At 44.0% G+C, this 23,490-nt stretch overlaps 1 protein-coding gene across 10 annotated transcripts in view; it reads left to right on the top strand.

Annotated features, from left to right (window-relative positions):
• Positions 1 to 23,490, top strand: part of EBF1 (EBF transcription factor 1) — a 266,492-nt gene that overhangs the window by 19,486 nt on the left and 223,516 nt on the right. For all 10 annotated transcript variants that reach the window (XM_052684476.1, XM_052684475.1, XM_052684474.1 and 7 more), the window contains one exon: positions 1,581 to 1,649. In XM_052684476.1, coding sequence (XP_052540436.1) covers positions 1,581 to 1,649 — 69 coding nt within the window. The remainder of the gene's footprint in view (positions 1 to 1,580; positions 1,650 to 23,490) is intronic.

Below are 23,490 nucleotides of genomic sequence, written 5' to 3'. Positions count from 1 at the left end.
TTATAGGCAAAAAAGCCCCCCGAACGTCCACATGACTATTTACCTACAGCATATTTTATTCCTTCCTAAATTTTAATGCTTTCTGGGTGCCAAGGCTCTTGCATTTATTTTCGTGGATCAATTGTGGTATTGTGCTGTAAAATTAAGCAGTTTTTTTTGGCAGTCCTAAACAATGTAACTTCCACCGAAATGAAGATACCGCACATGTGTGAACTGAGAGAAGTTTCAGTCCTGAATAGTTGCCTTGAAGCCTTCTGCGGTGAAAAGAATTATGTATTTTCCTCTCTTTGAAAACAAAAATTTATTATTTTTTTTGAAACCATGTTTAAACAGGCTGTTTTTGTAAAAGGTCCCCGTTTCCCCCCCCCCCTTTTTTTTTTTGTTTTGTTATCTTTAGTGTGGTTAGTTGCTTTATTGCTAATCTTGGTGGGTAACTGTATATTATTCACTCTATTGTTCAGCAGCACAAGAGAACCTTTGTCATGCTCCCAACAGGGCTATTTATATAGCATGGCACTTCTGAGGGCTTCTTACTGCTCCCGTGTTCTTCCACCTTCCAGGGAAAGGAAAATAGTCCGTTGGCACGGGAGGGTGAGCAGTCAGGTCCCTGGATACTGCTTGGAGTGAGCATGGTGCTCTGCAAAGCTGTGGCTGAGGTTCAACAAGATGTTTGATAACGGCAAGGTGTGCCTGGATCTGGCCTGGGAGAGCCAGGAGAGTGACCCCATGCCCTGTTAATTGGTGCCATCCCCGTGGGGGTCCCCATGCTGTGGTTCCCTGCCCTCTGTGGCCCCGTGGGAGTTTCCTGGGCTTCACCCAGTGGGTTCCTGCATGAGCCAAGCTCCAAGTGCCGTACCCCTTTCAGACAAGGGCTCATCCCAAACAACAACTCAGCATCTCTGTGCAAACAACAAGCTCCCTTAGCTTAAAACCCGAGCCTGCCGCCAGTGATGGAGCAGGGCTTTGGCAGATGGAGCTGGTGCAACATGCTCCAGCTTTGTACCCATGGTGCTCCACCAGCACAAGCAGTCATCCGTGTGCTCAGAAAAATGGGAAACGGGCATGCTCCCCTATAAAAAGCCAGTGGTGTTTGCATTTTAGCTCCACTCTTAACAATTATATTTCTTAGAAGGAGAATCATTACACTTCTGGATGTCGGGAGGAGGCTTCAGCTCTGTAAAAGCAGGAGTACTGTGCGGCCATGTAATGGAAGCACCAAGCAAACGTTAAAAGCTGTGTTCAGGGAAGAAGAAACTGGTTCTGTGTGCACACATAAATGGGACAACTACTAAATCCTTTGGAAAAGAGACCACAAATAGGCAGGTCTCTCTGTGTCGTATGATCCTTGAATTATTATTTGCAAAGGGGGCAAAACCCCTCTCTTTTTGTATTTTCCATTGCTAACCAGCTGTGCAAGAAGTTAAACATAGTAATTAACCCATATGTGACCCACTGTATTTGACTGATTTGCAGGCAGGGACGGCGCGGTAACTCTAGCCGGCAATTTGAACCCGCCGTGTTCGTAATGACGATTTTACAGTGTAATGGTCGCACTAAATCCTTTCACTTTTGCTCTGCAGCCGCTGTTGTGACAAGAAAAGCTGTGGCAACAGAAATGAGACTCCATCAGATCCAGTGATAATTGACAGGTAAGGACTGCTATTGTTTCCTTCGATTTTCTTTCTGGTTTTTTTTCCTTTTTTTTTTTTTTTCTTTTCTTTCCCTTCCTCATTATAACGAAACACCTGCCCTGTCTTGCTAATGGGGAAGAATTAGGAGTAGATGCGGATGAAATTTTGTTTTTGATACCAAATTAGTTGTGCTTTGCAACTGCGATCGCCGTGGCAGGGCCATATGGAGGCTAACGGAGCGACCTGCTCGTTGGAGGGCTCCCGTGCTTGCAGACTGATTCATGTGCATAAAGAGGAGATTTTTCTTTCTGACTTTCTGTGGCTCAATTCGCATGCTGTGCCAGGGAAGCTTCAGGAATAAAATAATAATAGTTTGTGATTTATGAAATGTGGTTGGGTGCTTATAAATATTTAACTTTTATTTGAAAAATGTTTGAATCATTATCACTTTTAGCTACAGTAGTTCTGTTGGATGCAATCCATCTACATTTTAAGGATTTTATTTATGCATAAAAACAGTTAAAAAAAAATAGATCTGCAAACTAAGGGTTTTTTCCCCTGTTATTTTCTTTGGTTGGAATACTATTTTGACTGTATTGTCAGTTGATTAATTCATTTTTGCCTGTCTTAATTATTGTGCTTTTAAACAGATCCATATTGCTAATCTGACATCACCAACTAAATCACTGTTGTGCAATGCATCTATTTTAGTTGCTCTGAGCCATGGATAGTTTCAGTGCTTGCAAATTATGCAAAATGGTACCAAACAGTCATTTTTACATTTTAATCGTCAAAATTCATTGTACAAAGCCACGTGTAATAACCAGGTTATTATGCAGCATTACTCTATGAGAGTTAAATGGCCATGAAGTACTGAATCTGTCTGTCATCAGCTGGGGAAAGCAATACCACTGCACTAATCTGTGCGTGCAGGGACCCTGAAGGGAAGCTGTCTGTGCATATGGGAGCGAGTGTAGAGCGGTGTGCTTCTCCTAGCATTATTGTCTGAGCTCATGTTTGCTGTATTAGCTTCAAAGTACCTTCTGTGCCAGTCTGGGTGTTTGTTATAAAAGAAAAGGTGACGGCGTTTTGTGTGCGGAGCCATGCGGGAGGGATGGGGATAGCAGAGCCTGGCCAGGCACTGTGCCTCTGCAGACTGTCAGATTTATAGTTCTTGCTTGAATTTCTTAAGAAAAGTGCATATATTGGAAGCTTATGGCGGGTGTTTTGATTAGCTGTAATCAGTAATCCTGAGAATGTTTAAGCCTCAGAAGATATATCTACCTATTTTAACTAGGCGTATTTCCATCTTCTGTGAGCATTAAGTAGGGCTGGGAAAGGGGGGGAAAAAAACCCAGTGAAATCTGTATAGAGATGTGTTTTATAAGCATGCTGCCGAGTTGAACACTATAAACATGGTGTTAGGGTGGCATTTCGAGTGACATGAAAGCTACAAAATTCACATGAATTTTTCATTGTACTGGAAAGTGAGATGTTAAGATGCTAATGGCAGGTTTACGGAAATATTTTGTTTAACTATCTAGTATGCAAAACTGCTAGTTGCAAATCACTTTAAATTATGAAAGCCAGAGATGCTGTCTGCTACGTGCTTCTTAGAAAATGAGGGAAACTGTTACATGAAAACACAGATTTAACTTTGTGACGGTGATCAATTTATCACTATTTACATACATTTATGCAAAAGATACCAATTCTGAAGACTATATTTAAAACACAAGTTGAATACAATTCACAGCTCATCATCCAAATCTTGCCTTCCTCCCCCCGGCACTGCAACACATTTGGCTTGTGAATGGGTTAAGCTTTTAAGTTCTTCACTTGGTTTTAAATTGTGACTTTGATACAGAAGGTTGATATGACTGTGGTTTGAATAACATTTGATTTTGACCTGTTCCTGTGGGTTGCAATGGTATAAGAAATTTGACTCAGCAGTACTGTAATTAGCCCTCCCTGTGTTTTTGAAACAGGATTGTGTTACCTGGATTGCATTAGTGTGGCTTCTATTGTCGCCGCTTTGCATCTGTCCCAGTAGGGTACTTAAAACCTTTTCTTGGCCGGGGCTAGTTCAAACAATTTAGGCCAAATAAGTACGTGCTTTATACAGTCAGTGGCTTTAGCGATGCTTCTTGTGACATTTATCCTATTCATTTTTTCCCCCTTTTGGTTTGGAAAGGATGAAACGAGCTATGTGGGGCCTTTTTACCTTAAAACGAGTCCGTTAAGCGCTAAAGCGCCTGCACGAGTCAGCACATGTGTTTAGTTGTACTCCATTGTCACTTCTGCATGCACACAATTTTAAACTATTATGTCAATTGATACGCTCAGCCATATTTAGCTATTTCTGTTTGCCTGTGAGCTTACAGAACTCATTTGCCATTTGGGCTAAAGCACTCCCACATGCCTTACAGTCTGATAAAGCCTTGCCTATGGATTTAATCTAACTCTCGCATCAAATCCTACCAATCCTCAGACTCTGACCTAACATAGAATTTAACGTAGAATCCATCTATGGGATTTTTGACATATGTACTTAAATGGAAATGCTATCCTCTTCTTCCATGCTGGAATACTGTTTTGGATTGATTAATTCTCTTTGATGAGGCCGGAGAAACTCGGGATAGAGAGGGCTCGGTCTTTGTGGTGGTTTAGCTAACTTGGCAAAGAGGCTCTTTGTCAACTTCAAAGTTACATGTGTTGTGCTCTTTTTCAAATCCTAGATGTATATGAAAAGTAAATAGCACATTTTTATTTAATCAAAATGCAGGATTTAAAAAATAATAATCCGTTGTTGCGTTTGAAACAGGATATGACTTTATCCTTTGTAGAACTGCTTTATAGTTTGCCCTATTATAGTATCAGCGGATATAGCAGTGAAAGGGACCGAAAGAAATTCGTACTTGTAGAGGGATCTCAGTTTTCTCTGGAGAACAAAATCTCTTCTGCTTATAGAGCAGTCATTTCAAGGAAGTTTCTTGGAAACCTGTGTATTTCTGAATCATCTTAGCATAGCCTGTATATTTTATCACTAATCCGGTTACATGTGTTCAGATGAAGCTCTGATGAACAGGAACTCATTTTAAAAGGGATATTATTGTCACAGTACAAATGCACAATTCCTTCTACAAGTACAGTAGCAGGGCTGTATTGTAATCACACTTGAAGAAAACACAGAGCACTTCCTGTTATTAAATTAAATTCTAGATTGATTTAGCATTCAAATAGTAACTTGTATTTGAATTTAAGAGGTTTGCAATAAAATTTCTGTGAAGAAATTGAATAAATTGTAGTTTTATTACCACTCTGGATATCCCAGTGTCCTAACCTTTTTCCTTACAGTTATCTTAGTTCAATAAATAAAACCTCATTAGACTATTCCCATTTCAACGAGTTTATTAAATTTTACAGAAGTAATTAGCATAAGCTGTGCTAATTTTTCTAGAAGACTAATGAGAGAGCTTCCTAATTAGGTTTGCTTTGTAAGAATCAGAAAAGATGATAATGACAAAAGTCACATAGGGGAGAAAGTGGGGCTTTATATTCTTCCTTGGTTCAGGAAAGAGGCTCTTCTCTCTCTGTGCTGCTCCGAACTCTTAAACCCAATTTACCACTATGGGGACCAGTATTTAGTGGTGCTACCCGTGCCTGTGGGGGATTCCTTACCTTTTATGGCTGGATCCAGTAGACAGGAGTCCTATTGACTGATAAAATAGAAATAAGCACTGCAGCCCCAAATATAGTGGCAGAAAAGTCTCAGCATCGAGGATCATGCTCTGCCCACAATCCTAAAGCCTGTACCCTGTGTAGGGACAAGGGGATGGAGGGACAAGGTGCTGCAAACTGCCCATGTGGCAACTGTTGCTCATCCCACATTCTGCTTTTTCCTGATGTACACGAATAGACTTGAGCTGGTGACCTGAAATGAGCTTTGCTGATATTTGTTGGTATGGATGAGACCTACTTCAGGAGCCTCACAACTGTCTTTCCTTTGGACACATGCCCTCATGTCAGCACGTGGGATCACAGGATATCCCGAGTTGGAAGGGACCCAAAAGACCCCAGCTCCACACAGAACCTCCCCAAACCCTGTGTCTGAGAGCATTGCCTAAATGCTCATTCATCTCCAGCAGCTCAGAGCCATACCCACTGCCCTGTGCAGCCCGTTCCATGCCCGCTGCCCTCTGGTGCAGAACTTCTCCCTTACTCCCACCCGCCCCTCCCCTGACACAGCTCCATGCCATTCCATCCAGCCCTGTTGCTGCCACAGCAGAGCTCAGCGCTGCCCTCGCTCCATGTGAGAAGCTGTAGGGTGCCATGAGCCTCCACACAGCTTTGTGCTCCCCGGGGGGCTGTGTGCCCCAGAATGGCATGATGAGGGGCACTGGCCCTGCTCTAGCAAAGCACCGATGCTCTTCATGTGACAGTCTGGGTGCTGTGTCTGAGGAACAAGTCTCCCTCTGACTTCAGAGGAGTGGCCGATGCATTTGCAGCGCTATCAGAACTCTTGTCAGTGAAGCACAGGTGGGAACTTCTGGGCTGGAGGCTGTGATACTTTTGGAAGTTTATCAAGTGCGTTTTAATGCATGGCCTGCTGCACGCATTTGAAAGACCTGTGCAATTCAACACCTGCCATAAGGATGCTCAGCTGCGCTGCTTGCACTCCCCAGCACTTCCATGTGCTGTGGCTGCTGAGGGAGCCAGCTTTCCTGCAGATGGTTTTGAGATCTTTCAGATCCCAACCTGAAACATTTTATGTTTGTGGGCAGGACTTTACTGTGGAACGGCATGAAAAGAGGCGCGAATGACTTTCAGTGTCTCCATTTTACTGCTTTACAAGTCGTCATGCAGTGGATCACATTTTACAGGCCTGATCATCTTTTCATCCTAAACAGGAGGCGAGAGGAAAAGTGACACACTGGGCTGCATTTCCCTGACTGCATCCTCCACACAAAGACATTTGTTGAGAGGATGCGTGATGGTCAGCGTGTTGTGCAGCAGCTTTCTGTGCCCAGTTGACCTGACTCTCTGTGGGGCAGGCGCTGCTGTCCTGCTCCTCCCCAGGAATGAGGCTGCAGGAATCTGGGGGTCACATCCCACCTTCGTCCTCTATCTATGCTGGTGAACCCCTTGGGTCCCTATGTAGGGTGATAGGATGGACAGAAATTGGCCTCCAGTATTTCCCTCGGCGCCTGGAGCTTGTGAAGCCACGCACTGCTGAGAGGGGAGGGCCGCCAACAAACATCCTCTAGGATTTGGTTGTGATTGATGCATCTGAAAAGCATTACCCTAAACATTAACCACATGACTTAGGCAGCCAAAGGCACTTTGAGCCTCCGTGAGATAAATGGGAGAATGATCTGTAGATGCTTCTCACGCAGGGAATCAGAACGAAATGCTCACCCCTCTACAAGGGCTCCTAATGCATGTGGTGTCCGTCCTCTTCCTGGTGAGGGAAACAGCAGAGCTAGGGATAACTTTACAAGGGTGCTTGCAAAAATCTCTTGGTTTCAGTCTGTGTGGGTTGGCACATAATTGCTGCTCCAAAATTCATTTATTTTGCTCCTGGGGTTAAGTGAACTTGGTCAGGGTCAAAACAGCTCCCTCTTATTGTTTGCTTGATTTCTCTTCCCCACTCCAAGTATTAGAATTTTTATATAATTTGAAATCTATTATGCAAAACCTTAATTTGTTCTCAGCTCCACTTCGGGAGGTTTGTGAATTTCTCAGAAAACCTGTTCTGAGTTTTCAGTTTGTTATAAAACCCCAAAGCAGGCAAGTTTTATGTGGTTTTGAGTTTCACTGCAAACATTTCACACTATTCTAATAGTCGCTTGCTTCTCTCTGTGATGCCTTTTGAATCTGCAATCAGCATTGTGGGCTTTATTTCACAGTGATCTTCTGCCTGATTATTACTGTTAAATATCATTGCAGAGGCTTCTGTTGCATGGTGCTGTTTCCAGGCAGGCAGATGAGTCCATGTCTGAAGTGGCTCTTATGATGCAGCTTAAATATTCAATTTGAGCTTTTCCTGTGGACAGCTAAAATATTTAGGCTTGCACTGAATTTCTGAGGATCAGGGAAGCTGATGATCAGACCATTCCGTTGCTTTTGGATGTGACTCTCACCTTTAGCTCTCACCCCACAGTCCAGAGAAGTGATCTAAATGCCTGTGGGATGTTTTGGACTTGCTGCTCTATCCCATGCCGTTCGGCTCAGGGTCAGGTTTTCTGTTTATCAAGAGCAGGGATCGTTTTGGGGAGGAAGTATGGGATTTTTCTTACGTGCGTGTACACACGTTTCAGGTGTGGATAAATTTGCTGTCCCATCTCAACACCTGATTTATTTCTGCATTTGCTGTTGCAATGGAGACACACATGACTAACAGTAAAAGCAATAGGAGCGGGTATTTGCAAAGATCATCCTCAGCTTTAATGCAGGTTATCTTAAATTGTTCTGAATGTGAAACGTGTATCTGACATCTACTGTGGTGTTTTGCAGGTGGGAACCAAACCCAGGCTCTGTTCCCCCGAAGTTTAGGTGCATCAGTAGCTTTGTTCCTGTGAGCAGTCAGACGTTTTTGCATCTCTGCCACTGAAATGTATTCTTACAAGTAATTGGTCACATCTACCAAAATAACTACACCAAATTCAAATTCACTTCTGCTGCTGGAAGTAAATAATTTAATACGTCAGCTAACTAATAAAGCTAAAAGAGAGGAAGAAGTAATCACAGGTTGCTGTGTGAATCGTGACTCAGATAACTTTCTAGAAATGGATTAATGCTGTCCTCAGAGAGCAGCCAGTCCCTGTAGCAGTAATGGTAAATACTGGTATGAATTCTATCTTTCCCTGTAGCATCGTGTTGTTTTTTCTGTAACAGTTCTGGAAAAGTACAGAAAAACCATACAAAGTTCCCAGTGTGTCCCATTAGCAACTTTGCATAGGTAGTTTGTCATCAGAATATATTACTGTATCAAATGAGTGTTTACTTTTTTTTTTTGCTAAGGACCGTATTTTGGATGTTTTCTTAAGCAGAACGAATAATTTGTGCCCGCTTTTTAAAAATAGTGTTTGGAAATAAGAAATGTGAAAACAAGTTTTCTGGTGCCGTTAATGTGTGATTTGTACGAAATTAGTTATTAAAAGGCTTTATTACAAGTCACTGAAATTACATACCGGACAGCAGTAAGGTGACCCAGATATAGAGCCTTTCAGTGCAGCCATTGAAGTGCTATGAACAGTGTTGTTTTGTCTTTGGTTTCTTGCTGCCTCTAAAGGTGTAGGCAGATGAAGATAGCTTTAAAAAGACCTATTTCTCCAATTACAAGCTTTTGTCCAAGAGAAGAAGAAAGATTTTTTTTTTTTTTTTTCCAGACTCACAGCATTCTCTCTAACAAAATCAAATTCCCTTAATCTGACAAGCAGCCGAGCTTGGCAGCGGGCTGGGCTTGTTGCTTGGAGCTCCTGCAGGAGCTGCCTGGCGCTCTGTGTGGCTGTGGGATGGCTCAGGGGAGCGGTGGGGAGGGCGACTGTGTGCTGGCATTTTGGGACCTGGTTTCACTGTGTGGTGTGGGGGCAGCCCCCAGCAGGAGGCGGCTGGGTTTAGTCCAGCTTTGTGCCGACGCAGTGATGTCCAAAGTGGCATTCCTCAACTACTGCATCTTGCTAACCGGCTGAGGCACAATAGTTCTGTAATGTAATATAAAAAGTAATGGTGTTAGCTAACACATCTTTAATAAGATATTGTCCGCTGCTCTGCCATATGCTCCGGAGGAGGCTTTCCCTCTGTGGGGCTTTTGAGTTCTCTCAATAAGATTATTTCAAATACTCTAATCCTGAATCATTGACATGAATACAAAAGCCTAGTGACATCTAATAGATGCCTCTTAGCTTTGCTTTTCCTCTTGTTCCTTTCCTTTTTCTCCTCTTTTTACCTGACAAAAAGCTTACAGACACTTGGGCTCTGTCTCTCAGTACCAGCATGTGGGTCCCCTCGTGAAATATAAAGGAGGAAAAAGGGCTGACATAGGGCTGATAAGCCACAGAGCAAAGGACCATAGATTAAAAGTAAATGCCAGTAAATCCTACCCTGTACACTCAGTTGTTCTTTTATTGTTTTCTTTAACTCTTCCAGTGCCATACTAGACCAGAAAGAGATGAAAAATGGGATTAAAAAAAAAAAAAGGTGATGCTGCAATGCTGCAGTGCCATAGGATCCCAAAGCCTGCTGTACAATCAGGTGTTCTTGGCTCTTCTCTCACCTTGACTTTTTCATTGGAATAGCAAACTGTTTCAGCTAATTGCATCATTTGATGTTTATATCATTTTTTGAAGATTAACTTTTTTTTTAATATTAAAAAAAAAAAACAAAGGCAAGCAGAAAGTGACATGACTGTGATCCTGGAAAGTCTTAATATTACATAAAGAAAATGTTAGGAAGAACTAGTATCCCGCTGTGAGTGTCTAGGAGTAAAAATGGATTTCCCTCTTGTCAGTGCTGTCTCAACAACTGCCAGGAACAGAATATCACTTTCTGTTCCTCTTTTTTTTTTGGACTTAGACAAACTGTTCATCTGTCACCTGCAGAATCTGCCTTTAGAAGAAGATCAGAACAGAACACAGTTGGTTAAAAGGAAACTGCGTTCAAAATGTAATCATTTTCCGTAATTCTCTTCAAGGTTTTTCGGCTTCTCAGGCTTCCCTGACCAGGATAACCATCCACTTCCACCCAGTTGAGTCAGGTCTTCTCTGTAATCTCTCTGAATACGATCTTTCAGTTGGATTTTTTGGCATCTGCATCGCTACATAACCATTGGCTGCCTTCCCAGATGTTAAGTCACTTTGATAAGTGGATGTTAAAAACCACTTTACCTAGCTCAGATTTTGTAGAAGCATGACATAAGAAGAGGAAAAATGTATTCTGTATTCATTATAAAGTTCTTTGCTCTAAAAGAAGAAGCAAATTAGCCACACTCAGAGCTATTAAGACCTGATGTTAGCATCTCCTCCAGCCTGCTCCTTGTGCCTCTGCATTGCTTGCGTGGTCCTGCATGAGCCGAGATGTGGCTGCAGACACCAGCCTGCCCTGGAATTTGTTTCTGAGGCTGGGGCTGCACAGCGGTGTCGTGAGAGGTGGTCAGTGCCTAAGGGGCTGAGCAGGCAAAGCACAGTGAGCTCAGTAATAGCTCTGACATTCTGGAAAGCAGAATAATAGAACGTACCGTGGTGTAAGAGGAAATCTCTTTGTTAAACCCCATTATGTGTACACAAATTGTTGTCTGTTGTATCCTGCATGACAGGAGAGAGGAACTTCTCTTTTGTTTTCCAAAGGGTTGCCCCGCTGTGACAATGGTAACTTAATTTGTCAGAAATTACAAGAACATTAATACATCATGCCCTAATGCGTCATTAGTGCATTAATACTTTCCGAGTCATCGGAGTTTTACTAATAAATGCCTTCGAAGTTGGCTGGGCATTCATAAATTCGAGTTTTCAGTATGATAATTGTAATTGAGACACCTATTTTCCCTGATTAATTCTTGCAGTTGCTACATAACAGTCAGCCTTGTTGACACTCGCAGCCACCCGCGCTTGAAAGAATAGCACGCTCTTCGTTAATATTTGCAGTGTCGTAAAGTGGCATGATTTAAAGGAAAAAAAAAATACAAAAAAAAGAAAAGAAAAAAGGGAGACTGTTCTTGGGGAAACAAAAGAGAATTTTGGGAATGCTTTTTTGCCATGGAAACACAGTTATCGCTCATTAATCTGTCACGTACAGAACAAGTTCCAGACTACAACACACTTGAGCGAGGCGGCAGTCCCGGGGGTTCGTCTCCCTGCCTCTGCTACCTTTTACCTGCTGGCAGCACTGCAGGGGTTAAGGGCTGCAGCCCCTTCCCCAAATCCCATCATGTCTGGTTGGCTCCCACAGAGTGGGAACTGCTCCTCTTGTCCCTGGTTGCGTGGCCTCGCAGCTCCCTGGGCACAGCAGCGGTGGGGATCCAACCCTGGGGTGCCACTGCTTTCTGCTTTCAGCCACGGGTGGCTTTAGGAGGAAGGAAGTTTTTCCCTTCGTTTCCAAGATAAGGTGTCATTCATGAGAGCAGCGTGCTGAACTAATCAGGTTAATTGAGAGGCCCTGAATAGCTCTTATTGAGCGGATCCCTCCTTCCTGCTCAAGGCAGATAGCGCAGACGGAGAGATTACAAGTGCTTTAAACTCTGGCTCGCCATCTCTGAATTTCACACCCATTTCAGGGCGGCGGGGGTCAGAGCAGACGTGTGACACAGGGGTTGCACAATTTAGCTGTGCTGGAAGCAAGGTTTATTATCATTATTTTTTTATCATCATCGTGGTGATTATTTTTTTAGCACAGCCAAATCCTCCGATCTGAGCAACTTTCCTGATGCCAGTGACATCCTTCTGATTTATACAGGCCATGCGGGTGCAAATTGCTCCAATGTTTTTGGAAAGATGTAGAAGACTGACCCAGCAGCACGGCTGGCTCTGGATTGATCTGCTCCTGAGTGCTGTTAATATTAAAATTACTTCAGACCTAACTCATGGCAGGGCTGCAGGAAACATTAATTTTAAAAAGATGTTTTCAGTGTTTGAAGCAGATAGCAGTTGGTTTTATTGCTTTTATGGTATCATTTCCCTTTAAACCCTTCTAATCGAAGTGGCTCTACATAATTTTATTCAAGTTTACCAGAATGCTCAAGCATTTCCCTCTGGATGCTCTTGCCAAATTAGGAACATCCAGGCTCCAAACCTCGCTGTAATCTCCCTACTTGCTGCAGTCTATTACATTTTCTTTGCAAATATCGTAACCATTAGAGTGCAGGAGAGAGAATTTCCAGGAAAATAAATTCCCCCAAAGCAATGCCCCCTGCCCCATCCTTCAAGCCAAACTGGGTGCTTGGCTCAATTTGAGCATGAGCTTCAGTGTCCCCATTGCCCCCTCCCCACCGCTGCTTTTCCTTGGAAGTTTCAGGAATGACTTTAATTATCTCCACAATCAAATTCTCACCGCTGTCCCTGTGAAAGCATGTAGTCATGGATTGCTGGGATTATTTTCTTTAGCACTTGGGGATAGAGAAACTGGTTGTTTCCAAATGAGAACCAGCTGGGTTCTCATCGCTGGCGTTTGGAGGAGCCGCTCTGCTCACCCGCTCAATGCTGCACACAGAACCCAGCCCCCAGATAGCTGCTGTTGGCTTTGCCACATGTTCTTATGCAATATCAGGGCTGATTGTGTTTATGGTGTTAATATGTTTCTACAGGGGGGCTGCTGCTGGAGCTGGCATTAATTCCTTGCAAAGCTCGGGGCAGGCAGAGGTGCCTGAGCAGCCCTGGGCGTTCCTGGGCTCCACCTGCCTAAAGCACAGAAAATAAAATTCACCCCCCAGTAAGAGATGTCAGACGTGTTCTGCAGGTGACAGGTGAGCAGGTAAACTCCTGAAGGGATTAATGCAGCAAGAGACAGCAGAGGGAACTTCTCTTATCTAACATTTTGTTGCCGTAGATGATGAGCTGCAGGGGTGATGTTCCTCTCTCTTCCAGCTTGGAGAAAGAAGCTACTTGTCAGACTTTATTAATCTGTTTTAGTGCCAAACTCAATTTGAAATTAGGACCATGTGTCTTGTCAGAAATTACATGACCTCTGATTTCAGCTGAGCGTTTTGTCAGGGGGAAAGGTACAGAAATCTTCATTTACTTATGAGGATGTAAAATGGGAGATGCTTCATTGGATTTAAGGCAGCTGCCTGAGATTTCTATTTTTGAGGAGGGAGAAGCGTTTGTTATTTGGAATAGAAAATTTTCTGTTTGTGGTTTATTTACATATTAACAATCCATATAAAAAACAGATATTTCTATAAAGTTTCTGCATTCAGTGGTTCCCTCATGCTGGCACACGCAGCCCGTGCTCTGCTGCAAACTGCTGTTGTGAGGCTTTGCATGTGCAGTCGTGTGACTTTTTAATGTCTGAAAGGATTGAGTGACTCCACCAGCAGCTCAAGTTAGAAGTCCAGAAAAGAAATCTTCCAGCTCCTTTATTATGAAGAAAAAGATAAAGTTTGTAGGAAAGAAAATGAGAGATTGCTCAGCTTTGGGCAGATCGTTGTATACAATTTGATTCCTGTCATGCCAGAGGTACAGTGACTTTGACTCTGGTGATATCCCTTCTAGCACAACCAGATTATTTCTGTGCATGCTGAAAGCAGTGGGTTCTGAAGGCTCAGCTCATGGCACAGCAGCACTGCGTCGTTTGGGAGTTTGGGGCTGGAACAAACATTCTGCAGCCGCCGAATGCCGCTGACGCTCTGTAGGTTTTCAGTTTGCACTTTTTCTTCTGCCGATGCATTTATTTGGTGTTTCGATTTATTGTCTTGTAGGATGTACACGCAAACTCACTGTGGTCTGCTATTATTATTATTTTTTTTTTAATCTGGCTTTTCCATCTTTTTCTTTCGACAAATAACTGCTGCATTTCCAGTCATTCAAATTTGGGCCGAATTTTACTTCCTGTTTCAAAGGTCAAGGAAAGCTGACCTCAACAGCAGTGTTGAGGCTGCTGAATTATTCATATCATTGACTTTGTGTCAGCTTCCACATTTGTGCAGAGGGATGTTTTATTCATTTATCTCATTTAGGGACCTGCTCTGCACCTGTTTCTACCATTAAGTACCCTGTAATTTGCATTTGATGCTAATTTAGTTTCATATCAGCCTGGTCCCCCCTTGTTAATTTAATTTTCTAAGACCCTTTTCATTACAGTAGAAATGTTTCCCTCTTTAAAGCAAACATCTATACAAGTAATTGTATAAACTGCCTTTTAAATAATATCTTTTAGAAGATTCCATCGTTTAATTCCTTAATTCCTATAATTAGCCACGGTTTGATTAATGTTTCAAAGGGTTAAATTAAAATGCAGAATTACTCAAATGCATACTTGAATAATTTTCTCTCTTCTGATAACTGTTTCTGCATTGCTGCCTTTATTCTCCTCGTGATTCTGTGTATTATGTGTACTAACAAGCGCTAATTTTCCCATGTAGTGATTTTATTCTGCTAACCAGTTGCTGTTTTTTAAAATAGAATTGTTGGAGACTCTGTATTGCAGTGAGGCGCTTTGTTTGCCTTCTGAGAGGCTCTGAGCAGCTTGGGAGAGATGCTGTGCTGGAGGAGCTGCTCTGGGTTGCCTTCCAGATTGTGAGAAACTTGTAGAGATCCTTTATTTTGTCAACAGCCATCACGACTGTGCTCTCACAGACAGCACCATCAGCTCTGCTCGCTGCAGAGAATCATTTGGAAATGTTTAAAGCCACCATAGATTTGCTTGTGGAGGTGGAGATTTACATATGCTGTGATCCCACAAGGCAAAATGTTATATGAGTGCCACCGCGGGAGCGCATTTATGCATCTGCAGTGCACTGGGGTAAATACATGGCCTGAGGGCCTATGGGGGAGAACCCATCTCCCTTTGGGGAGAACCTGTGTTCCCATTACTGCCTGCAGGTTTGTTTAAAGCAACCCTGGGGAACAGCAGCTGTGGCACAGCACAGAGGCATCTCAGCATTAACCGTTGTTCTGCCCACCGAAAGGCGACAGCTCTGCTCCTCTGAGTCCCTCCTGAGGTCATTGTGATTTTGGAGAGAGGTGCCTGCAGGTTTGGGCTGCAAAGAAGCTTGTCTGTGCTTGTCCTTTGGGTTAAGCATAGGGAGCTCCTGCTGCAAGCAGGGGGTGGCCTGGAATGGATTCAGAGGCTGGGGTTGGTCGTGACATCTCCAAAGTATGGCTGATGTTGGTCTACAGTGAGCCTGAAACTCAAGCTCCAGTGCTGCTGTAGTGTGAAGGCTGCAAATCCAAACTAGGAGGTGAAACAAAACCTCTGTTTCTGCCTTGCTCCTGGTTGCCTTGCTTCTGGTTGCAGTCGTGCCTTGTGGGCTGTGTGCTGGCAGAGCCTCTCAGTGCTGCTGCCAGTGGCCACAGAAGGGGATGGTAGGGGGTACAGCCCTGCACGCTGCAGGTTTGAGGTCTGGTAAACTGGGCATGAAGCTGAGTGCCCTGAGTGCCTCTCTGAGCAGCCCCAAAATTCAGGCATTGGTAATCGCTCCCCCTTTGTTTTATCGTATACTCACAATAACGACCTTAGCACCAGGCATTTCCTGAGTATTAATGACCAGCTGGGGTTAATGGCCCTTGCTTGTGCCTTCAGTCATCAGCTCCTCCCGACTGGTCATTAATTCCCAGGAAAAGCCCTCTGTGGAGGTCATTATTGCTTAATTATCTCCATACACTTTAATGCCAGTTTTGACAATGTACAGTCTCATACTTTGAGTTATAGGTACTTTATAATTCATTAAATAGCTTATCATTAAAACTGCAGATGATCTTGATTATTATTTATTAATGTTTTCCCTTTGATTTTTTTTTTTTTTTTTTTTTTTAAATCTGATGCTCCATGCTTTAGTAAAGAGGGGACAAAGGTAGATGTGGTGTGGCTGTGATGCTGAAAGCTGCAGTGACTGTCCTGGTCTGGGGGGAATCTCCCTGGCTCTGAGGCACCCCTGCCAGCAGAAGCAGGGGTAGGCACCCAAACCTTGGCCCTGAGCATCTGTGTGTGATGGAAGGCTCACGGCTTGGCTTGCTCAGTCCTCTAGGGCCAGCAGAAAAAGCTGAGAGAGCAGTTGGATGGCTGCCTTGCTGTGATGCAAAGGCTGGACCTCCCTGTGCCTGCTATGGAAGCACTGGCAAGATCCACCATACATATTTGGCTGTTCTTTCCTCCTCACACTGGACCCAACACAGGCTTGGGGGCTGCTTTGGTGAGCTATACATGTAATCAGGACTTTTGGTGTTCCTGATTTGTGTTTTTCTACAACAGCATCAGGTTGTCAGAGTATTGTAGAGCACTTAGGTGGCATGGAAAATAAATGGGACAGGCTTAGGCCAGGTAGAGGGACTTCCATGTGTGCTTTTTAATAAGAAAGTGCATTTCTTCCTTTTTGTCTCTGCAACTCAAGTGTCCCTCCACATGGCATGGCAGCTTTCCTTACTGCAGCCACTTCTTGCTTTCAGCTGCAAGACCAGAACATCAGGGCATCACCACTGTGCCTGCACTGGGCAGGGACCCACTTAGGGACCCACACGTAGCACAGCTATGCTTGGTTCTCACTGCTCCCATCTGTGCTGTGGGCTGTGGCTGAGCAGCTGTAAGGAGATGGCCTGAGGAGCTGGGATGTGTTCTGTTGCCCTCACTGGGATAATACCAACTCTGTGGACTTTTCTGTTTTATTCTACCAATCCTCTCACCCCTCATCTAGTTCTCTCCTATTTTTCTTCCTTTTTTTTTTTCTTTCTCCCCCCAGGCTTTACAAGTATAATGCTAATCCTTGTGTTGGCTGTTCCTCTGAGGTCTTGATATCCCGCCTGACACCATGTGTTGGCACCATGGGTGTTGCCTCTGTGCTGGAGGTTTGGGGGCAGAGGTGCTGCCCTGTGCAGCAGCTCTCCATTAGCCAGAAAGCTTGTGGGGGTGTTTGCTCCCTGTATGCAGGTGTCTCTTGGGTTGCTCTCCCCAGTGCCTGACAGCATCAAGTTGTTTAGGCAATAATAATAGTAATGATTTGGGGCCATTTTCTCTGTTACCTGCATCTGTTTTGTGTTTCCTGGAGGAAAAGTTATGTGTGGATGTGAAAATAGTGGTTTCATTGAGCTGTGCCATCGCCGTCAGTGGAGGCCAACGTTTTGCCCACCGTGTTTGCTTTCTTACCTCCGCACTGCGTGTGTTTACAAAACCTCCTTCTGAACCGCTATAAACTGCGCGAGCAATCTGCCTCCCAGCCCCAGCCTTCTCCAAAAACCAGTCCGTTTTGATTAAAATCATCGTGTCATTTGAAAGCAAGGAAGCAAACAAACCCAAAGCCTTGTGCAAAGTCTGAAAGCAGCGTGTTGCTGCTGGAAAAAAAAAGAAAATAGAACAAAAATCAACGGCTCTCCTGTTACCTCTGCAAGGGAAGCCCGACGGCTTGGGGCCGATGGAGAGCTGCACGTTAGGAAGAGAAAAAGCACAGAGGGCAAAAAAGAGCAATGGGAGTTATTTATTTATTTAAGAGCCTAAAGGATTTATGGCAGAACTAATTCGGGAACGCGTTCTATCCTAAATTCCCGCTGTGTGCGAAAGGCATCGGTGCGCAAAGCAGAGGGAGCGGGTGAGGATTTTAAGGAGAAGGGGAGCAGCGCCGGGAACATACTGCCAGTTTTTCCCCTTCTCTCTTCTCAGTAGTGGCATTGTAGGTAGCCATGAATCAGGGCTCAGAGCGGTGTCTCCTCACCATAAATCCCGGTGGCGGTGCTGTGCTTACCGCGGGCCGAGGGGCAGCGCGGCGTGTTGTTGTCAGCGACACGGAGCAGAGCTCCTCCTGAACGGAAAAGCGCTGGCTCCAGATTGTCGCCAGGGAAAGCAGAAACAGAAGTGGTGCGTGTGGTGAGAGCCGGCCGTGCTGCAGCCGCAACGCGCTCGCTGCTGCCGGGGCTCCTGTGCATGGGATTCGTCACCTCTTCTGATATCTTCTGTTTATTTCTCTTTCTTTCTTCCTCTTCTCTCTCTTCTTTATTTCTTCTTCCTTCTTTCTCTTTACCTTTTCACGCTTTTTCCTCTTCTTTTTCTTCTTCTGTTTTTCTTCTCTTGATCTCTTAACGCTTTCCTTTCTTTCTCCCTTTTCCCCTTTCCTTTTCCCTTTCCCTTTTCCCCTTCTCTCTTCCTTCTCTCTTCCTTCTCTCTTCCTTCTCTCTCTGTTCTTTATTGCTTTTTTTTTTCTTTTCTCCTCCCTCTTCTCTAATTGTTCCCATGCTAAAAGCCAAAAACAGAATTAAAAATGCTGCTTTAGCACTGTGGTTTATGGCGTTCTTCAGGGGTGTTTTCTTCTGCACAGTATGTTCTGTATCTTCCTCTTGGATCATCATCTCTGCGGAAGAGAAAACACTCCTGTTCCGTTAAGAGCTGAGAAGCGTGGAAAAATGCTATGTATAAAGAATGCATAACACTTTTTCCCTTTCTCAACATCCATATAATTACTGTTAATCCAAACCCAAAAGTCTCAGGGTTAGAGATCACTGAAGTTACATTTCACAAGACAAACACTGAACTCAGTGCTTAAAAAAAATCGGTGACCAATTATGTGTCATAGACTGTAAAACCAGGCATCGTATTTTGCTAGGAAAAAGCAGAGGCATTCAGGTCTGTTACCATATGGAATATAAAATTAGCTTTATTTACATTTATTTCTTTCCTCCTGCTTTGCGGAGAGCAAAGTGAGCTATTAAAACTCGTGATATGTTTGTTTTTCAAAAAGAATAAATAGCGTGAATAAAGAAAACATCAGGGGGGAATCGATGCAATGTACAGTGACGATGTTGCCTGTTTTATTTTTTATTTTTTAAGTCTTAATTTCAGGGTGGGAGCAGTGGAGCTGTGTTGGATGGGAAGCTCTATTCAGGCAATGAAAGGCTACAGTTGAATGCAGCTTTTTTGTTTACATTTTCAGCAAAACCAAGATGACACAGCTGGGCATGTTCAAAGTGAAATAAAAATAGGAATGAATAAATAAATAGTAGGGAAGAATAGTAGTAAATAAAAATGAAATTCAGTGAGGGACATGCTGAGCCCTGCGGAAGGCACCCTGTGCTGGGCAGGGCAGTGCTGGGGATGGGGGCAGCTGGGCTGGGAAGGTTTGGAGGGGCAGCAGCAAAGCGTCACGTCCTCTGTGGTGCCTCATCCTCCTGCACTGCACCCCGTAAGCCTCATTTCCACCTGGCCAGGTAGCTCTGCGCTGCTGAGAGTAGGATGTTTTCCTGCATGACTTGGGCATAACGTTGAGTTGAGGAGGAGAAATTTTGGCCAAAATTCTACCTTTTGTGTTGGCCTGAGGAAGGCTTTTTCCTCCGGAGGAGGATGTGGCTCACAGGATGGATGTCTGTGAGGGAGCTGTGCTGCTCCCAACACACCTGTAACTCACTGGGCACTGTCCAGCCCAGCGCAGATGGAGGAGAGCCGGGGATGCTGGGAGGCCTGGCAGCAGCAGGCGGACAAAGATAGATAACAATTAGGATCTAGAAGCAGACTGAGAGATAAGGAGTCACCGAAGATTTACTGGATGTATATGGACAGCAAGAAAGAGCGAGTACATTGGGAGCAGAGAGGGAGGTGTGCACGCACAGTAAATCTCCAGCGATGCCGTATCTCTGGCTGCTGCAGCATTCTAATTGCTATCTCCTCGGCTGCTGCTTTCTGGCCCCAGCCACTTTCTCTCCATTTCCCTTCCTACCTATGCCACCACCTTGGCAAGCCAGGATTAGGCTTATGGCTTATTATGAAGGGTCCTAGAGCACAGAGGTCTTCCTAAGTCTGCTGTGATTTGTGCAGTTTTCTGGGCTCTTCAGAGTGGGGATCAGAGTGGAGCTGGAAATGCTGTGGGTTTGCTGCTCAGATGGAGTTTGGGGCACAGTTGGATCACCCACGCTGCTGGACTGCTCATGGTGTTTTTCTTGCCAATGAGAAGACTCCTGTGCATCAGTGTACCAGGAAGCAGGCAATTAGTAATGTAATGGGGGAATTTGAGAGGTGTTTCTCACCATCACCCTGGGGATAAAGGGCAGCCCCAAGCTACAGCTCGCAATCTCTACAATAGCAGTGATCTCACTACTATTAAATTGGCTTTGGGGATCCTTTTTACCCAGGAGCAATCTAGAAACATCTGAGTCTTTGGAAAGAACTTTTCTCTCCTTGTCAACCTGCATATCTATGTAATATCAGGCGGGATTTTTCTTGGGTCAAATTCTATTTGCTTTCTCAATATGAGTAGCCCCAAGGATCCCTCACAAGCAGGATTTACCTCTTTACGTCAGGACAGCTGTTGCTGTAGTGCTGCTCTGAATGTTGGCTGGTTAAAGTTATAAGGGTTTCTTTCTCCTGCCATACAGGAATAAACACCTCTTTGGGGTATCTTATTCTTTCATGCATCTTGGAGATCATCTCTTGATTTGTTCGAACTCACATTAATATACAAGCAATGCTTAATTACAATAGCTTTATATCAAGTAAATATTTTTTTAAACGCATAATTGATTGCATAGGGAAGGAAGAGCAGCAAGAATGGAAATCATACATCATTTCATTATTAATGGCAATGTCTAAATAAAATGCAGACCTTGACATATTTAATGGATGGCTGAATCCATTCTGCTTTAAAATACAAACTGTTTTTTTTTTATTATTTTTTAAAGGTGCCTGCATAATTTCAGTCAGTTTAGGTTCAATTTAATATTTCTGCGTGTGTGATTGAGTGGGTTTGTAGATCCTAACATAGGCTGCCTCGGTGCAAACCAGTAGGGAAGCAGTCTTGGCATGGAGTTGAAAATTTATATTCTTTTAAAGAGATTTTTTTTCCCCCTCAAAATAAAATTTGGGATTTTCTTTAAAACTTCATAGCACCTAATGAAGTTTTTTCACTTTTATTTTTACTATATATAAAAGTGAAACTGGTGGAGCTTTGCAGCTTTGCGCTGTGGCCATGGTCTGTGGCATTACCAAAGAACAAATCCTGCTGCTTGTCCTTTTATTAGCTGTGAGCACTGATGAGTGATGCTGGCGGCCAGATGCTGCAGAAATCATTTCGGATGGATGGATGGAGGTGGGATAGGTGTCAGGGGATGCAAGCCCCGGGCTCCCATATGGCTGGCTTCATCAAGGTGGCACATGAAGCTCCTTGCAGTGAAGCTTCCAGACTTTGTTTCAACACCTTGAAAAACAAGAGGGATCTGTCCTATTATCTGTTGTGTGAATGCCAGTTAACGCTCACGTGTTTCCATGATGTGTGCAGGCGCCAGACCTGGCATGGGCTACTTTTCTTCTGGCAGGATGGCTCAGTCTGTACCACGAGAGTGCCAGGACAGGAAGGGATCCGTGTCTGAGTAATGCAAGGGATGCAGAGCATCCTTGCTGGGGACTGCTGCCGCTGATTCAGGTGGCACTGCCTGTGCTTCCCATCAGCAGTGGTGGGAAGGATGAAAGAGAAGAGCAGGGCGATCACAGCAGGATGGTGAAGTGCAATGGTCTGGAGTAGAGCAGCTATTCTTAAGTGTCTTGGCAGCTCTGGCACGTGCTGCAGCTGGTGCTTGCAAAAGGAGGTAGGGTTTTCTTCCTCAGTGCTTGGCAGAGCTGTTGTCTTCCAATCCAGCACAGACTGTGGAAGCCTTTAGATGTGAGCTGCAGAGAACTCCTGTTCTTCTCATCTCAAAATCTTTAAAATATTGCAAATAGTTCATTTGTTTTAAAGCTTTAAACTCAAAGCCTTTGATGTTGATTTAGGAAGTTCAATAATAAAGCAAAGTGTTCTCCAAATGAGAGCTTTTGTCAGAAAACCTTGCTTTACAATGAAAAGAAGGAAAACATAAATAAATGATACTCAAATATTTATAAAGGCATTCAGCAGATCAAAATGTTTCATTTTGCCTTTATGTTGTTACTTCATGTCACCCTGTCTGGGGCTATTTTTTGTTTAAACCATGCAATGCAGAACGCATTTTGTTTCTTATGTCATTAATTTGCAGTGTTTTATCGAGTCCTTTCTCACAGGACATCAATAGGGCATTCAAGGGATACGTATGGAAATGGATGAGTGTTATTGGTTTGGCTGTCAGCTTTGCTCCTGGCTGCTACGGATGGTGGGGGTGAGCTCAAATGAGGAGATAGCAGGCTACTCCAATGATAATATTAATTATCCACAGGCTGATGGAGCCTAGAACACGTGCAATTCTGTTTGGGCACTGCATATTGCCTTCTCTTGCCCACGGATCATGGGATTCCATACTTCTGTTGGTGGCAGATCTGCATCTCCAGCTCCTCTCCATCCAATGGCAGGAACATTCCTGGTCTCGTTGCTTTGGCAGGGGATTTGGGGGCCTCCTCTCTCCTTTTTCCCCTGAGCCAACGGGGCACTGTGGGAGGGAGAACCACCTGGGACCCGAAGAAAGGGAGATTTTCAGAGAGAAAGATTCCAGGAACTGTTAGGAGCCATGATTTTTCCCCTAAAATATATAATCGGGATCACTTCTGTCAGCATCTGAGCTCCGTCAGGTCCCTGTGTCTCCAGCTTGCACAAGTTCTGTATTTCCATCAAGGAGTCATGCTTACAGTGTCTGCATATAGGAAAATGCTTTTATTTCACCAGGAGGATCTTGGTCAGGTCTAGGAACTCTGTTACAGTATCAGCACGTGTCACTGAGCAGGAGAGGGGAATGCTTTGCCCACAGAGGTGTCAGTGTGGTGTGCAAGGTGTGCTATGGAGGAGGTGGCAAAGGGAATGTCCCTGAGGTGCATGGAGCAGAGAAGGGTGGGGTGACAGAACCAGAGCAACTTAGCAGCAAAATGCAACAGGCACCGTTTCCATTTGTAATTTGACTGGCTGGGGGAAGGGACTCAGGAAAGCATCCTGTGGATATCTCTGGGGACGCTGAAGAGGTTTTCAGATGTGGTTCTGAATCCAAAGCATTCATTGCTTCCTGTGACATATGACCTCTCTCTCTCTCTCTCTCTCTTTTTTTTTTTTTTTTAATAATATAAATAAGGTTTATTTATTTATATAACTATTAGCCAAGTCCTGCCTTGGGTAAAAATACCCATAATCAGTGCTTGCTGTTGAGCAACTTTAATTCTGCTAAGACCTAAGCCTGAGTGAGCTGCAGCTTTTGTTCCTGGAAACTCAGAGATTCTTGGGATTCTGACTGGACAGTGTCTATGCTTTTGTGGCTTTGAATGTAGCATATTTATTTTCTGCTGT

This window comes from Tympanuchus pallidicinctus, unplaced genomic scaffold, assembly GCF_026119805.1.
Source record: "Tympanuchus pallidicinctus isolate F22 unplaced genomic scaffold, pur_lepc_1.0 scaffold21, whole genome shotgun sequence".
Lineage (NCBI taxonomy): Eukaryota > Metazoa > Chordata > Aves > Galliformes > Phasianidae > Tympanuchus > Tympanuchus pallidicinctus.
Note: the sequence above shows the minus strand (reverse complement) of the source record. Positions and strands in the feature narration are given on the sequence as shown.